Source organism: Danio rerio, chromosome 7 (genome assembly GCF_052040795.2).
Source record: "Danio rerio strain M-AB ecotype USA chromosome 7, GRCz13ab, whole genome shotgun sequence".
In the NCBI taxonomy this organism is placed as follows: Eukaryota; Metazoa; Chordata; class Actinopteri; order Cypriniformes; family Danionidae; genus Danio; species Danio rerio.
The window spans coordinates 53,538,282-53,556,955 of record NC_141027.1 but is presented as its reverse complement, the minus strand read 5'-3'; the positions used below and the strand labels follow the sequence as shown (position 1 = coordinate 53,556,955).

The 18,674-nt window shown below is 35.4% G+C and overlaps 1 protein-coding gene across 21 annotated transcripts in view; it reads right to left on the bottom strand.

Moving 5' to 3' along the window:
• tp53bp1 (tumor protein p53 binding protein, 1) overlaps positions 1-18,418 on the bottom strand; it is a 47,645-nt gene extending 29,227 nt beyond the window's left edge. For 3 of the 21 annotated variants that reach the window (XM_087259498.1, XM_087259503.1, XM_087259508.1), the window contains exons 1-14: positions 18,353-18,418; positions 13,095-13,300; positions 12,943-13,024; positions 12,781-12,862; positions 12,585-12,671; positions 10,166-10,276; positions 10,034-10,088; positions 8,269-8,429; positions 7,815-7,929; positions 6,204-6,292; positions 5,932-6,131; positions 2,505-3,747; positions 2,288-2,404; positions 1,951-2,148 (exon numbers count right to left, since the gene is read on the bottom strand). In XM_087259498.1, the coding sequence (XP_087115624.1) occupies positions 1,951-2,148; positions 2,288-2,404; positions 2,505-3,747; positions 5,932-6,131; positions 6,204-6,292; positions 7,815-7,929; positions 8,269-8,429; positions 10,034-10,088; positions 10,166-10,276; positions 12,585-12,612 (2,317 nt within the window). In that variant the 5' untranslated portion in view covers positions 12,613-12,671; positions 12,781-12,862; positions 12,943-13,024; positions 13,095-13,300; positions 18,353-18,418. Of the gene's footprint in view, positions 1-1,950; positions 2,149-2,287; positions 2,405-2,504; positions 3,748-5,931; positions 6,132-6,203; positions 6,293-7,814; positions 7,930-8,268; positions 8,430-10,033; positions 10,089-10,165; positions 10,277-12,584; positions 12,672-12,780; positions 12,863-12,942; positions 13,025-13,094; positions 13,301-16,288; positions 16,388-18,352 lie in introns of those variants that run through there. The other 18 variants (XM_087259492.1, XM_087259494.1, XM_087259495.1 and 15 more) reach the window with 7 other exon arrangements.
• Between the last annotated feature and the right edge of the window lie 256 nt (positions 18,419-18,674).

The window sequence follows — 18,674 nt, the reverse complement described above, 5'->3', positions numbered from 1 at the left end:
TTTGCGAGTTCATTATCTGAGATGTAGAACGCATGGAAAAGCAGCCTATAAAGAGCCACTGCAGCGCTGGTGAAGAGTGTGTGTGTTTACAGCAGTTTGACTGATAAATATCAATTTGTAGCTAAATTGTTAGTGGTGCCAAACAGCATTTCCTGTAGTTTACATCTTTGCTACAGCATACAGTTAATGCTAGACACTGTGTATATCATAATCAATTTTAACAAATAAAAACACTTACAGGTTGTGGCTCACAGTCCACAGCTTCTGCTTGTTGGAGCTGGTCCTTCTTTGAGGAGATTTTAACAGAATCCAGCACTGAACTGGGAGAGATTTTGAAAGCTGGGTTTTGTCAAATCATGCTTGCTATGTGTTTTATAATTCTCTGGAACATAATTAATATTGAACTGTAAGCACTTCTGTCTTTGTGTCTTGCCCTATGAAAGCCCAAATACAGAAATAGAAGAAGCTCTGTGGAAATAGCAGCATTTTTTTTAACTAACTAAAGTTTCAAATATGATATCATAGTGGACCACCCCTTTAAGTTCTTTCTCAAACTTTTGCAGCATCAGATTTTAATTTCTGCCTCATACATGTATTTAAATCATGTTTAAAAGTAATAGTGATCTCTCTTAATCTTCAACAAATCTACAACTTTCTTGAGAGAAATCATTAAAACAGATCCTCTCTTCCATCGTGTGATTGGCTGTTTGCTGCACTACACACTTTCAGGGGCAAGCAGTTCATAACCTCTGGGTTAACAGAGAACAATAATTTCAGGCTTGACTGTATATTAGGGTTGTCACGATACCATTAATTAATCTTACCATACTACGCCAGCTTAAGTATCACGATACCAAGTGGCATTGCGATTCTGTAATTCATAACTCAAATTAAAAAGAAAATGGTCAGAAATACTATATTTTATGTTATAATAAGCCTACTTGTATATATTCATAATTCTCTTTAGGCCAAAAAGTATTATTTGCACCCCACTTTAGCTCAAATGTATTCATTCTTTTAGTTTATTTTGTAGATAACTCACCAACAAAAATACATTAAAATTAGGATACAAATTATACCAAATCAAATTTGTTACAAAAAAAGCATGTTTTTCAACAAAATTAGGCTATATGAAGTGGTCAAAGTTTCCTGTTGCTATTTTGGATTTTCTAATGTAACAAATCCAAAGATATTTAAAATTTCACTTTGTTAGTCGTTGTTTTTAAGAGATTGTTTAAGAGAGCTACTAAATCATATTTACAGGAACAGAAATGAATCGATTAAAATGTGTGTTCGAACCGAAGCGTTACATGCAATAGGCTACTTGTAACCTTAAAGGGCCTTACACACTATTCAAATAAAAAGGTTTATTGTTGCACAAACCTGTGAGCACTTTAGTGAGTTTTCCACATCCAACATAATCTATTGTAAATAAACAAATAATGACTATGCTACCGCTTACAAACTACAGTGGCACAGGCAAAATTTTTGAGCCATAGTACCGCGATACTTTCACAGTACCGGTAAACCATGAAACCCTACTGTATATGCGTTTGTATCTAAGCATTGTGATATAAACGTGAGCATTTTGAAACCCTTAACCTGATCTTAACCAGGTTGGATTTCACCAACAACAATATTTGTTATTCAGACCAAATGTCATGTTCTGGGAAAAATAAATCTCTAGATGACAATATTTTAGAAATTTCAAAGAAATGTTCAGACCTTTCCATAATTAAACCAAAAAAATATATATTTAATAAAGTCAGACAATTTAGAGAAATAGAGAAGTGAAATTTCAAGTGGTCTCCTTCATACCAAAACTTTAAATTAAAGTATATAATTAAAACAATATCATTATAATTACATAATGAAAATTCTGTTTCATTAATGTGCGCAGGTGAGTAAAAATGTATGCGTGTTGGAAAACAATGACAAAACAGGTTTTACTCTGCAGGCTGAAGCATTCTGGGCCTGAGCTGCCCTCCTCTACTGGAGTCACCAGCTTCATTCGGAGACTCAGTTTCCCATCCTGCTCTGCTGCCACTGGCTCTTCGCCCTCTCTGCTTTCCTCCACGGAAATCTCACTGTTTGCCATTGTCTCCCTGGTAACGTCGCCCACTGACGGCTCTGAGAATGAGTTCATCTCTGCAAAACATCAGTACGTGTTCAAAAAAAAGAAAGATGCTTCACCACAAATAGGAGCTTAGAAGGCAGGGTGTGCAGTTTCAGTCTGGTATTACGTACATTTAAACCCAAATGTTAGAGAATAAAAAGAAAGACTCACCAATAGGAGTGCTGTGTCTTGGTGTCTTTTTCAGCAGACTAATTTGTGGAGGAGTAGCACTCACTGCAGGCCGGATCAGCTCACCCTCTTTGGGCAGTGTAAAGTGAAACGGAAGCTCTGAGCAGGAAAGAAAAAGAAATCAGCTAGCTGGATTTCCTGAACACAAGTAAGTTAATCAGCACAGATAATAGATCGTTTGTTTGTGTCTTAATCCCACCTCCAGAGCTGTCACTCAGACTTTTGTTGGCTGCGTTGTCTGAGTTCACTTTCTGTTGTCCTGAACTACTTGGCTGTGTGTTCTGCGATTTAGTTTTCTCAAGCCGGAGAGGTGAAACCTTAGTTGAACTCACTGGCTGAGACCCAGAGATCTTTGCCAGGGCTTCAGGTTTGTCCTGTATGGAGCCACTCACAGGCTGCGAGGAGCTTTTGAACGGTGGTGATTTCCCCTTCTGCACTTTCTCCTGAGAAACCCTCTGGCTCTCTTCCAGCACCATCACACTGAAGCTCTCCTCTCTGCTAGACGATCTGATGCTGGCTTCTCCTTTCTCCTCTTCCTCCTCCATGGGTTCTGGAGAAAGAGCCTGACTCTGAGACAAAGCCAGGTTTATTCCAGTGTCATCCCCCTTCACTGTACTCTTAATCTCACCTTCCTCCATCTGCTCCTCCTCCTCTACGTTTCTAACACTGTCTGTAGTAACACTGTGGCTGTGTAGCATAGGCTGACTGAGTCTCTGGTTTTGACCATCATGTTTTTCTTTGTTGCCAGTGTTTTTCTGGGATGACGCTGTTAAGACTGACTGAGACTGAGTGTGTTGTGCAACAGGAACTGGGGTTGCTGGTTTGTCAGTTAACGGTGAGGCTTGAGGACAGCCAGCGTCTGTAGATTTGCTGGTCTGTGGTAAATTAGGGGTGGCTGAAACGCATTCTGAACTGACAGAAAGTTGGGACAGAGTTGCACCCGGAGTCGCATTTGCAATCTGGTTTCCTCCATTGTTGAGCTTTTGAGAGATGTTTAGGTCTTCTGCTTTTTCGGGGACAGCACTTGTTATTTTGGAGTCAGGCACATTGGAATTTGATGCTTTACTAGGCTCGGAGTCAGTGCTGTTCTTGTCTTCATTTTGGGAATGGGGTTTGGGGCTTGAGTTACTTTTGTCGGTCACAACAGTACCTTGATCTTGGATCTGTGTGGCTTGGCTGTCCTCCTCCACGATGAACGACTGAGTCTTCAGAGCAAAACAGCTGTTTTCACTGCTGAGCTCCAGCTGAAAGTCCTCGGCTGCTTCACAAGGTTGTGAGAAGCTGCTGGAAGACTTATTTAGCTGCTCCTCTGGGCTGCTCGGTTTAGGAGGTGTAGATTCAGTTGCTGATGTGCAGTTTGGGTGAGGCAACTGCCTCTTTGAAGCTTCAGTCCCTTGATTATTGTTCACAGGTTCAAGACTTGGAGTGGAAATAAACACATCCTACAATGAGAAAACACAGAGAAGTGTTGTAAATGAAATTGGAATGAGATGGATGAACAAAGCACAAACTTTCTGCAAATTTGTTTATTTGAACTAAACTAAGTTAATTGATTAACTAAGTTATGTTAATTAGGCAAGTCATAGGACAACAGCATTCAAACAAAAAATAGTTAAGGGGGTTAAATAACAGGCTTTCTGCAGGTTTCAGCAAGTTAAATTTAAGACTTTTTAAGACCATCAGGGTATATCCAGAAATCGTAAAGGTAATCTCAATACCACTGGTGGTCGTGTGGAGAGACCCCGCCTCATGATTGTGAAGCGCTTTGGGTGTATGGCCATACACAATAAATGCGCTATATAAAAACACATTACATTACATTACTTTTTAAGACTTCTTCTGAGAAAATCTTCTCAGAATATTTTAAGAACTCATCGCCACTTCATGTTCTAATCAGTGTCAAACCTTTAAGTTATTAAACAGTTGTTAATAAACCATTGTAGTTAAATAAATCAATTCAGCACAACCATGCAACAGAACTCAGATAAGCTCAGATAAACAAAGCTTTAAAGAATAAATTAGGTTGTTTTCAGCAACAGGCTTCAGCCACTGTTTAAACTCATCTTTCGGATGAGTCGTTAAACTAAGGTAAGTAATCGTATAGAGTAGGGGTGTAACCCCGGTGTCCTGGCCAAAGTCCTTCAATCTATAGCTGGTGTGTGGTGAAGCACTGGCTACCGTAGAATCATCCAAGTGGATGCTGCACACTGGTGGTGGTGTGGAGAGACCCCCCTCATGATTTTGAAGCGCTTTGGGTGTATGGCCATACACTATAAATGCACTTTATAAATACACATTTCATTTCTCCAACCAGGAGTCCGCAATCTTACATTTATCCATTTTGCCGTATGTTTCATTCTATGGTTTCGCTACATGTGAAGAGCGTCACTTCACCTTCCCGCGTTTGTCACAAATTACAAGAAATCACCTGGATTGGAGGAGCTCGGCCAGACATGCCCCGGCCTGAACCAATCGCATGGATCGAGCAAGGCATTGTTAATATTGGGAGGTAAATAAATAAATTCATGCTTTTTTTAAAGTCAAACACTTTGGACAAAGCTTGAACAAAAATTTAAGACTGGATTAAGATTTTTTAATACCCTTTAAAAGCCTTAATTTTCTCATAATTGATTTATCAACCTTAATACTTTTTAAGACCTAGATGGACACCCCGATTATGAATGAAACTTTAGACTCATACACGAGTAAAGAGATTTTCCAATGGCCCAGTTGGAAAAGATTTTTATTTGCCTTATCAAACTATTTAAATATAATTTAATACATTTAAAAATACAGTAGTAATTTATTTAATAATTACAAAAAATATATATTTAGTTAATTTTGAGCAAAATATTTTAATATTGTGTGAAAACAAGCAAGCCCTGGATTGATGCATACACTTTTTTAACATTACCTTTCTTAAAAATAAAATAAATGTGTTATACTATACATAAAAATAAAACTATACAGACTGCACAACAGTCTGTCCAGGTCAATGTCCTCAGCAGTAAATACATGAAGAACTTTTAAACAAATGTTATCGTTATTGTTTTAAAGGAAAATAATTAAACCATTATAGTTAATAGAGTTAAAAATGACATTCTTAAATAAAAAGTTAAACATTTGAGATAGATTGTTGGTGATTGGATGGGTGTTAATGACCCGATAGGGTAGTTTAATATGAGTAAAGGAAAATTAAGACCCGTTTACAAAAGATTTAAGAATTAAAACACTTACAGTAAATTTAAGACTTTTAAAGCCTTAAAATTTGTTTTTGAGATTTAAGACATTTTAAGACCCCACGGACACCCTGAATAATAATAATAATGATCTTAACAGTTTTAATGTTTTTAAAATATACATATATGTTTTTATACTAGCCAACTTAAATGAAATAAAACTTTCTACAGAAGAAAAATATAATTGGAAATACTGTGCTTAATGTCTTTGTTCTGTTAAATCTCACTTGCTAAATGTTTGATATTAAAATTTCACAGGAAGGCTAATATCTTCAACTGTATATCAGGGTTTTCACACAACATTCAGAATTCCAAACTGCATAAATTCCAATCAAAATGACTGTTTTTGCCCAGATTATTATACCACTCTGAATAATTGATGCCTACATGTGAGAATTCAGGCTGGCTGGGGACAGAGAGGCGTTTCTCCAGAATGAATCCAGGGGAATTCTGGGACACTGGAGTAGAGGCTGTGGGTTGTGGTTTGGGACAGGGGTCTGTGTCCATCGGCTCCTCCTCTCTCCCTTGTGGTTGGTCCTCAGGGGGGGCTGATGTGTCCATTGGAGACTCAGCAGTTTCATTACAATCTAAGAGGAACATTTGTGAATGAATTAAAACATACTACACATAAGCCTTACTTGTATGGTAAATAAACTTACTTTGGTCTTTTTCTGTTGGAGAATTTGGGACAATGTACGGTGTTTGGCTTAAATTGTCCTGAGTGGCTGCCACAAAGTCAACAGATTGCCTAAAGAGTACAGTATAACAACAACAACAACATTTGACAAAAGGAACAAAAGCCATTTTTTAATTCAATTTATTTTTATTCTTAAAGGAAAAGTTCCCCTAAAATGAAAAAATGCTCACTATTTACTCACCCTTAAGTGATTTTTAACCTTTATGAGTGATATTTCTTCAGTTGAACACAAAAGACATTTTGAAGAAAGCTGAAAACCTGTAACCATTAACTTCCATATTATTTGTTTTTCCTACTTTGCAAGTTCCTTCAAAATATCTCCTTTTGTAATTAACAGCAAAAACAAACTCCAACCGGTTTGGAACAAGAGATGACAGTATTTTTATTTTTGGGTGAACTATTCCTTTAAGAACGAGTGATGATTAATTATAATTTTTAATGTGTCAGAGAGATATTAATGTATGTAATAAATTATTTAATCTCTGTAATACTTTAAACAGTCCAGTAAGACCATACAGCATGTTAACCTTTGTTAGGTAAAAGAATATATAACATCATTGATTATTAGTATGTAACAAAAATGCTTTATTTTAACCTCTATTCACAATAGGGCTGGGCGATTAGGCAAAAATGCAATCTCGACAAACATCCAGACCCTCTATTTTTCATGACTTCTTTTTGTGATTTTCAATAAAAATGACTTTTGTGGTGGTAATTCCCAGAAATTTGCAGACAATTTTGCAATTATATATATATATATATATATATATATATATATATATATATATATATATTCATTATTATAATTTTTTTAACCATATTAGTTAGCCTACTATGTTAGGTGTGCAATTTCACACAATGACAATGATCTTTATTTAAAAATCTAAAATGGTAGGGATTAAGCCAAAGGAAGGTTGTAACTTTTATTTTCATCTACGAACTTCCATGTAATGTTTGGATTGTGAGGGCGCAGGTGAGATGTCATTTTTCGAGAGACACTCAAATAAATCATGTGCTCAGTGAATGCAACATCAATAAGTCATGTAAAACAATTAATTGCAAACTGAAATAAATATAATTTGATTATATGGTTTCGAACTTGATATTTTTATGAGATTATTTACATTTTTTGCGATTATTTTGCGTTTAATTAATTTTGCAGGATCGAAAAAATGTGTGTTTTTTTTTGTCGATTTTGCGTTGGATTCAGCGATTGAGGAATCATGAAAAACTAGCGGGTCGGATTATCTTCTATATTGAACGATAACGATATATATCTTGATACAAGTTTACAATGTTTCCAGATTTAAAAGAGTATCACAACAATACCTAAAGCCACAAAAATTAGAGGGTCTATTTATTGGCATAACATATTTTTAACTGATAAATTTACAGTGGCCGAAAATTCAGTGCATACCTAATATCAACATACTTTTAGATTCCTTTTAGATAAATATAGAGTAAAAAAGTCCAGCGTTTATCATTGTTATCGACACACATTTTAAAAAAATATAATATCGTTTATCGGCTCAGCTCTAATTCACAATACAATAAATCAGGCTAAAATACTTACTGTGAAAGACTTTCCTGTACATAGGTACCCTGTCCAGACAGATGAAGCAGGCGCAGACTTTGTGCAGGTGTGGATGTTGGCAAGTGCTCTGAAACACTGCTGTCAGCCTTGGTGCCTGTTAGTCAACATGTTTCAATAAAAAAAGAAAAAGAAAAACTTAATTAGGAAAGAACAAGAAACAAAAATAGATTTTGAGTTTGTATATTTATTGCCACATCAGCAACTAAGGGCTATTTTATGGCAAGATCCATATAGATAAAACATATTACATAATAATAACTTCCTATCTTAATGATAGAGAATAAATAAATAAAAATAACAAAATTTTACCGATATACAAATATTTTACATTAGATGTAATTTTGCAGTTCAATTTGTGCTAAATCACTTTAATTTTATCCCAATGATACATTTTTGTAAAAAAAAATAGAAAGTGGAAAACATAACTACACACCATTGGTCTCCTTTTCAAACATGTCATCCTGAGAAGAAACAAGCACATCCTCTTCATCTTCTTGACTGTCAGGTAACTGAGAGTGAAGTATAGCCTGAATACTGAGCTTTCTGCTTTCCCCATCCTGAGGCTTTAAAGGACAGCTTGAAGTGACTTCTGACCTAAAAGACCAACACAATTTAATTCTTAAAATAAAAAGGGAAAACAATAATTGTCAAGCTATCGTTTGGTAAAACTGCCCAATTACTTCAAATTGATTGTTTCCAGACATACTGAAAGCACTCCAGCATTATGTGCACTAGGGATGTGCGCAGCAGCCGGTATTTGTATTTGTATTTGTATTTGTTGAGGGGGAAAAGTATTTGTATTTGTATTCGAGTAAAATTCAAAATGGCGCAGAAATATATATTTTTTTCTATTACACTTCTAATTTACGTTATAGTGAAAGTATTGTTTAATTATACCCATTATATAAATTATAGATATGCAATATTGGCTGTTGTTTTTGAACATGTGATAAGAAATGTCATTGAAAAGAAAATAACATAGAAGCCTTTATCTCATCCATGGTTAAACCAACAACTAATAAAATACCATTGTGAATATTATGAACCCCACCACCACCGTTCTTGTTTAAGGACACTGAATAGACAGAATAAAAACAAATAATACTTCAAAAAACTGTTCTTCTTCCGAAAGAACTTTTTTCCAATGCACAGAATTCCAAAAACTAAAATTAACTAAACAAATCTGAATAAAACCCTGCCTGGGAGATCTGGCAGAACAAAAGTATTCTATATAATACTAAAAGATACAGCCCTGCTATTATCATCTGCCTGCCACAAAACAGACACAAAGTTTGTTTGTTTGTTTATTTAGAGATATCTGCAAATATTTTTCAATGGAAGTCAATGGAGGAATATGACTAGTCAGTCATAATATATTTGCAGATATTTCCAATCTGAATTATAATTATGACAAGTCAAAATATAATTAGAGATATCTCTAAATATATTTATGGATAGTCTCAACAAGGTTTAAATGCTAAAACGGCTTGCCATTCGCACAGTAGCACAGTGGAGATTTCTCTAGTTATATCGTTTCAGTCGTTTGTTATGCAGTGACATGCAGTCAAATATTTCGCCAAACAGTCCTTAGGGATGCGATGACACGCAGTCAGATATTTTACCGGACAGATCCGCCACTTTTGGCGCGCATAAACAATCATAAAGCTCTCGTGCTGCAGGAATGAGGAGGTCTGCTGAAGGCGCACAGCTGACGTGCAGTGAGAGGTTTGCGTCTTTAATAAACTACGGCAGTTTGCGATCACTGAACAGTAAGAATGATTAATAAATCCATATGAAACAGTCCCTTAAAAGTCACGTCTCGCTTTCAGTTTCGGGCTTTGGCGCGTTTTGCACCGAGCGTGTCTCTCTCTCTCTCTCTCTCTCTCTCTCTCTCTCTCTCTCACTCACTCACTCACTCACTCACTCACTCACGCGGGCATGCACTGTGGTCTCATGAGGGAACGCTGCTTTTTGATATAGTGTTTTTCTTGCTCCCGAATACAAATAATTTTTCAAGTATTTGTTAGAATCAAGTATTCGTAAAAACACGCTATTCGTGCCTTTCCGAATACCGTATTCGGGTTCGGCTCCACCCTTAATGTGCACTAATGAAGCCTGAATGTTCATATCATAAACTTGCTTATGTTTTTAAATAATAAATAAGAAATTAATTAGTAAACAATGTAAAAGAGTCTTGCCCGGTTGAATTTCCATCCTTGTTGGATAAAACCCTTTCAGAACTTTTCAACACATCTAAAAGACAAAAAACAGAAGCACATTAAATTGTGATGAAAACTAATAGGCATAAGAGCAGAAAAATGTAAACATACATTGGCTGGTTGGTTTCTGAACGTTTTTTTTATTGGCTCCATCCAGGTCATCTTCCTCAAAAACACCCTGGCTCTCGGACAGCTCCAAAAGACCAAACTGGGACATCTCCTCTGTGATCAGACCAACACAACTATTCATTTATTCTGTCAAGTATTTTATCAGTAAAACACACTGTTGGTAGAAGACATTATTGTAATAAAGCGTATTAGCATGGAGACACTATTTCCTAAATGTAGACATTTACCATTATTCAATAATTCAGTATAGCGTGATAATGAACATGCACATTATTGATATTGAGGGCACTGTGATAATAATACCATGAATAATTGCCTTTTAGAGAGCTATTCAAATCATCTGGTGAAATGATATTCATATTGCAACAAAACAAAAATATCACAATGTCAAATCTTTCAAATATTGTGCGACCCTCCAAATAAAAAGCTACTGGTCAGCCCACGATTCAGCAAACAACTAAAAAAAAACAAAAAAAACAAGTCGCTTATACACTAACATCCAGCATGCTATAGACCTGAACAGTGCAGTGGCTTAATTTTTATCCAAAGAAAAGAAAGATATAAAAAGATTTTTTTCATGTTGTAAAGAAATCCGTGTTTTTAAAACTAATGAAGACAGCAGAAGTCAATTATGTATGACACATTTAAAATAAAAAAGGCAAAACTATTTTAAATGTTTCCGAAAATAAAATATATGAATTTAATGGTGGAAAAAAGCAGTCCTAAATGACATCTACAAAAGCAATAGCTATATGCACACAGACTTTTCATTTTCAGCCAGGCAGCCCAAGGGCTTCAGGTGAATTGTCTTTCCATTACTAAATTGGCACGTTTAAGATCTGCTTTCTTTAAAAATCTGCGATCTTCACTGCCTGTTAGATATACAATATGAAGTGGGTTTAAGATCAGACAAGAAGCACTGCATAAAATGACATTTCCCCCGCCATGTTTTTAAAACATCACAGTTTAGGGCGCACTCACATTAGGTACAATTGCCTTGAACTGTGCCCAAGTGCGATTGTCCCCCATGCCCTCTCCCCCTCGGCCTGCACTCACATCGTATTTTTACTAACCGGACCAAAGCATGCTTACATCATTGATGATGCGACTGTTCAGTTTAACAGGAAGAGAAGCACTCTCGCTCAGCTCAGTGGCGATTGCTTTAGTTATATTATTTTGTATTATTTTTATTTTTTGTGAAGCAGTGACATGCAGTCAAATATTTTGCTGACCAGATCAACCATTTTTGACGCTCATAAATTATCATAAAAGTCCTCCTGCTGCAGGTAATAGGGGGTTTCCTGAAGGTGCAGAGGATACGCATCGATGGGTTTGCGTCTTTAATAAATTACGACAGTTTTGTTCATTGAAAATGAAGAATGATTAATAAATCTAAATGAAACAGCCCCGTAAAAGTGATGTCTTGTCTTTAGTTTTAGGCTCAGGCGCACTATGCCCTCACACTACAAGCGTAAAACGCCAAAGCCCAAGTGAACCGTGCTCTGACACACCTCTTCCAACCGGGCCTGGGCCGGCCAACTGAATCACGCCTGAGCCTGATTCAGAGCACTCACTTATTTATCTTAGGTGATATTAATTTCTTAGTTAAATGTATAATATATAATAATGTTTTTATCAAGGGGAGTTAATAACTAATGAATTAAATTGTATTTTTTATAAACTTTAACATTTTGATTTTATTAATTAATTAGCCTATACTAATAGGACTTCATTGTGAAGTGGAACCTATTGTACTTCATCATGCTTTTGCAGTTTAATTTGTTTAAAACATTTATTTACTCTAAATATTATAATAATTGTTAAAGCAGGGGTGCTCAATCCTGTTTCTAGAGATTTCAGCTCCAACCCATATCAAACACACCAGCCTGTAATTACTTTAAATACTGTTCAGGTCCTAATTAATTGTTTCAGGTGTGATTGAACAGGGTTGCAGCTGAAATCTGCAGGAAGGTAGATTTTCTAAAGCAGGGTTGAGCACCACTGTGTTAAAGCTTTTTGGAGCTTAAGTAAATATCGTGAGAAAAGCTTCAACAATGATTGGCAACAAGAATAGTTGATACCGGCAGAAGTCTTGATACATGCATTAGTGATGTAACAATTCACTAACCCGAAACTACAAATGTATTCGTTTTCAGTTACCCAAGTAAAGTTGAAATAAAACATAATTCTTAATTAAAAACTATATATTATAAAATGTATATTAGAAATGTGAAGTAAAAAAAAAAAGTTTAAGTTAGAGAAATATTATTTCTAAAATAAAATTAAAATATAAACTAAATATAATTAAAAAAGCAAATGAAAAATAATACAAAATTAACACCTTAATTAAAGTGAAAAAACGTAATAGATTTCAATTTTAAATATTAACATATACAACTACCTTTTAAAAAAAACATGTATTTTACCATGTGCCTCTGTACAGTGTGTGGTAGAGTTAGCCTCAGACTCCATGTGCTCCGTTACAGTTCTGCATGAAAAAAAAATAACAAAGAAATATCAAAAATTTAAAATTTTATAACATAACCTTCTTATCAAAATAAAATACATATGTCATTATCGGTCTAATATTTAAGTACCTTTTAGAAACAGGAAGAGAGCAAACTTCAAACACTTGACTATGCTCAGTAGCTGCTGACCCAAGATTGTTCTGCAAATTGTCTGTAACAAATCAAACACCATTTGTAAAGCATGCAAACAAATAAAAGTAAGATCCCCTATCCATAACGTAATAAACCCACCTGAATGGGCTGTATTGCCACCCTTATCAATCTGACTGCCAGTTTGTAAACAGCAACTTTTAGTAGGGGAGGAAATCAGCTCCTGCAAAGGCACATGCATCAGTTTGAGGAGTTTTTAATGAAGCTATACTCACATACATCTGATATCTCACCAGCACTGGGCTCTGCGATGTGGGCTGCAGGTTGGAGAGGCGGCGTGCGAGGAGGGCACAGTAGCTGGTGTCAGGATCGTCCTCCAGGGCCACACTGTCAGGCTGAGAGTCCTCAACTATGAGGCAGGGGTTTTCTGTCTGAGGAAAACTTGAATCAAGATCACTCTCACCAGGATCCATAAGGATGCGACAGGGTTAGCAGATGTCTACATACACAGGGATTAAAAAGGAGGGTTAGAGCAGAAAAATGTCCTACAATAAACTGAGGTTCAGATCACACCTGCCATTCAGAACAGAGTATATACAGGAATCAGAGAGTGAAATTCCATAAATTTTAAGCCCTTATAACAACATTTCAACCGGAAACACTGGCGAGATTTTAAACTACAGTATACTTACTAAATAGTAATTCAAAAGATTCATCCAAAACTAAATCATTATCCATATACTGAATAAAAATCTATTACAACTAGCTAATTAAGCAGGTTGGCGCCTACAGCTACAGAAATAATGGTGTTGCCTTGGAGCATGATGTCGAATGTGGCAAATCTAGCAGGATTCCATAGATTCCATAGATTTCAACGACACAGCATCCTAATATTCACAGATTTTACTCAGGTAAACATTAGCATGCAACCATACATTGGGGTGAGGTGGGGGGTTTATGTGTTGTAAAGAAATCAGCGTTTTTGAAACTAATGAAGAGAGCAGAAGTTAATGATTTATTATAATTATTTAGCCTGACATGTTTACAGTTGCAAAATATTAAAAATGGTTGCTAAAATAAATTCTATTGTGTTCGATGGGGGGAATTTTTTTTTACCCAGACATTTAAAAAGAACTTATTTTAGAGCAGTAATCACTATACAGTGATACCGTGATGTTTGAGGTATGAGGTTATCATACCGTCAGAAACTCATACCAGCCCATGCATAAAATATAACTGAATAAACATGACTGAAATAAAAGAAAACAATTCTACTTTCATTAGTCAATGCATATATAGCCTATTCACAAAGCATGTTTAACCGTTCTGAATCTGATACTTTTAAATATTTTCATTTTAATTTTTTTTTTTGTTTTGTTGGGGTTGCAGTATAAAAATGGTACTTGTTGTAACAGCATTAGTTTGAAATATCAGAATAAAAACAATACCCACCCGCAGACCCTGCCTCATAACAGAAGTGGTTGAAAGTGGACAAAAGAAACACATTCAAATGCCTGGTGTCAACCGTAATGTGATTCATTTGTCCACTTGTGATCAAGGGTCCGTTCTTCGTACGTGGATTACTCAGTTAGCTGGATTTGGTAATTGATGATTTGACAAAATCCAGGGTCGTTTCGTTCTTCAAAACTCATCCTAGAATTGTTGTCATAGAAACAGTTCTGGTAGCTCAAACTTGCTCAGGAACAGCAGCTTATTTCATATAAACAGAATTAGATCTGATTATTAATCAGCCATTTATTAAGAAACTTGAGTAGGCCAAGGCTACTATAATAAAAAAAATTGGCTCTAACTGAAAACAAAATAAATTGCTAAATACTCTTGACACATAAAAGTGTGTGCTTGCAGCCCAAAACAAATGTGTAAACTCATTGCGTATCATATTTAACAAACTACAACTTTTATGTAATTTTGCTCACAGGGTTAATTGAATATTAATCAAATGATGTCATTACTCTGCTGTGCCGTCAGCCAATCGTTGCATTGCTGATCATGATTTCGAGGATTGATAGATCAGTCCTTCACAACACACGCAGCAATCTCAGATCAGTTCATCCAGACATTTTAAGCTGAATCACAAACTTGTTTGAAAATCTAAATTAGCCAGAGATCAGTGATTAAGATTAAAACATCCAGAATCGGTCAAATCATCTTAGATGATTTAAGCGAGGTATAAAGAACGGACCCCAGATCAAGAAAAACTCATCTTAATACAAGGTGTGAACAGGTCCTGAGTGGTGCAAAAGAGCATATTTTTAAAAAAACAAGACATGGTCATGCATTTGCAGAGTGTTTGCTTAGTGTATGCTTTGTCAAGCATCATTTGCCCAGGCTATGCAACTCAGTGTTTACTGGTTTCCCACTTTCTTCAAGATATACTTTTTTGTGTAAGAATTGAATAAAGAGAATCATAAAGATTTGGGACCAGTTTAGGATGAGTAATAGTGAGCAAATTTTTATCTTCATTTTGTGGTTACCATAACCTTGATTTAAGTGAAAGCAAGGTTAAATTTCATAAAGGAATCAAGAAGCTTTACATTAGTTTACAAAAAGTAAAAAAAAAAACACGATTATATAATAAACACAATAAAGGTAACAGTAGTTTTATATTCGCATATTGGTTCAGTGACAACATGAGACATGCTCCCAATATTGTTTACCGTAGTACGTTACTTTGAATATTGGGTCATTGGCTGCTAATATGATTTTGCTTTTCATAAGTAGCAAATAATACTTTTCTGAACTTATATTAAGGAGAAAGTCAGAATGTGCTAATATAAAACCAACTTTACAACACAAATGTAACGTTGATAAGCAAATGCATTAACTGATTGTAAAATTGACTTTGCTTGTTGTGAAGTATTACTGTGAAATATTAGTAATACTGTGACACTATTTCGAAGTTAATTAATTAATTAATTTATTTTTTTTACCGAAAAAGACTAAAGTACTGTGCTCAATAATGCAAGTCAAAAATGTAGCTTTTCTGGATGGTGTATTTGTTTTTCAGCAAGGCCATGTGATGTGAACATGGCGGCGCCCATTAGGGGGCGGACTCCCTCCACGTAGAAAAATAGCAACTTCATCTCACGCGAGTTCATTTTGTAATGTAGCAAATCATACGCGCTTTAGGGTTGCTTTTACATGCTATCCAAACTGCGAAAGATAAAATAAATCATGTTAATTTGCGTATTTTTAGCAAGATTTCCTGCTGACTACCAGAGAGGGCTAGAGCGCAATCTCAACATGAAAACATCACTGCAAACAATCCTGACAGTACAATTAGAGCAACAACGAAATACAAACGATCTGCTAAAACTGACTGAGGTAAACACGTGGACTTCCACATGAAAAGCCTTTCCACAGCATCGCACAGAGACTGAGCTAGCAAGCACTGCAGCTATTGTCTGAAAAGACAGCAGTCCTTCCTATATTGCACAGGAAAACATGTATAAGTAATAGATCTTACTTGCTGGATCCCTGGTAGGTGTTAATTCCTCTCGGCGAACGTGTGACATTTTACAGTGCACGTACAGAACTTCTGTACAGTTTCACAGCCTAACCCTACAGAAGCTCTTAGTTCGCGGCAAAACCCTTGCTGGTATACTCGCCGTTGATTGGCCACACGAGTTCTTGGCTCAACCGAACAGCTAGAAAGTCAGTTTAGGTTGGCTCAGAGAGAGGCTTGAGGCGGGGGTTGTTACTCTGCAGATAAGAGCTGCGCAGATGTTTAAAGGCCGCAACGGATATATTGGTGTTTACCGTTCCTAGATGGGGAACACGTAAGTTAGGAGAAAACGTGTTTATAACCGCAAGAATGTTATCATTCAAGATTTTCTCAACTTAAGGGGTTTGTTAAAGTCATTTTATTTGACCTCCATTAAAATAAAGCAAGTTCAACTGTATTAAAACACGCCCACTAAATGCAGAGCCACTGTGAGGTACGCCCACTGAAAGTACAGTTGCTCTGCATTTAGTGGGCGTGTTTTAATACAGTGGAACTTTGCTATATAATGACTGACATTACACATCTGCAGTGTATTACTTATATACGATCAATGGTTTCATTATTGGAAAATCTAAAATCAAATTTTAAAAATGTAAAACAAGAAATATGTTGGAACATTGTTTTTGTTTACATCCCTCAAAATGGTCCATAGATGAAGAGTTCAGATGCAAAAACCTCCTAAAGCCATCTAAAATTTTCTTCAAAAATAGTAATTTTAATTAGGCTCCTGCGTGTAGGTTCAATAATTTCACTTTCATGGCAAATAATAAGTTATTTTCATGCCTCAATTTCTATTTAATTATGAGTTATAAATACTGCAATTTAATGACAATTTAATCACTGTTTTAGCTGAATTAGCTTGTCAAATGGTCATCTTAACCAAACTTTTTGATGTACCAAAACAATTCCTATGCATTTAGAACAAATAAATATTAATAAACACTCATTTTTAAAATACAAATGGTTTACATTATACATTTTTATTTATTTATTTATTTATTTATTTATTTATTTATTTATTTATGAGTTTATTTATTTATTTAATTAATTATTATATTTTTTTTGCATTTTTTCTCCTATCATCATGGAGATTTCTCAAATGTAAGCTTGTTTGTTGTTATTGTTTATTATTATTGTTATTGTTTTGTTTCTTCAGGTTTTCATTGCTTTATTAGCCATCATGCACCTGTAGACCTGTTTAGCATTATTCTGTCTGTAGTTTTTCTTTTAAATATATAATTTCATCAAAATAATGCAAAATATTGCATAAATTTTCATCCAAGTATACAGATCTATATCAAACTTTTTTTTTCATTTAATGAATGTAAGAACGTATTTATTCACATTTTGCAGACACCTTTTATTCATGCATATCTCGCAAACAACTGATGATTGAAAAAAAGAAATACAAACACTCCAGGATAATCTAATAAAGACTAAATTCTTAAAATAGTTTTTTATGACACTATACCACTATCAAACCTGTCATAATTGAATATACAGCATCTATTCAAATGCACTAATTTACCTATACAAAGTAAAGTATGTTTTGAAAATTCCCTGAAACGTCCTTATCAAATAGCCAACAGCACCAGTTTGATCGAATGACCCATAAACCTGCTTGAGTGGTGTTGATCATCATCATGTGTTGTGTTGCATCATGTATTTCATTGCTTATAAAATGACATAATGCCGATCCCAATGATTGACGGTTGCTTAGTACAGGATTTTTGGCTTACCGAAATAAATATATTTTCACGCATCCTCCACACAACACCACATTTCTCAACAAAAAAACATGACTGCTAACATTCCCTGTCGCCTCGAACCCAGGTAGCACACACAACGACGCGTTATCCTCTATTCCTAAGTGCTCAAACGAGGAACCATTGTCATATTATAATATATAATAACGCCTCTACAATACATTCTTTAAAATCATGCGTCTACCGGTCCAAAAGCATCGCGGAAGCACAAAATGCAAGTCACGGCGGTGGCGACAGCTTACAAAAACGAGCTTATTACCTGAGAAACTGATCTTGTGCTAAACCGCAGGCTTGTCTGCTTCTGGAAGAAAGCAGGAAGAAAGGAAAGGTTGTGCCAGTCGATAATCTCTATGATGATGATGATGGGGTGTGTGTGTGTGGGATACAAAGGTGTCACTTGACGGTTTTAGCATCTTTTGATGCGCGCGCACGGTAATTAATATAGAAACCAAGATGAGCTATTTAAAAACAATTAACGTTAGTTATGAAGAGCCAAACGAGTGCGTATGTTATTTAGACTAATTTATGCAAACGCGTCTTTTAATTTTCTTGATTTTTTATGGGTCCGATTTTTAATTTTG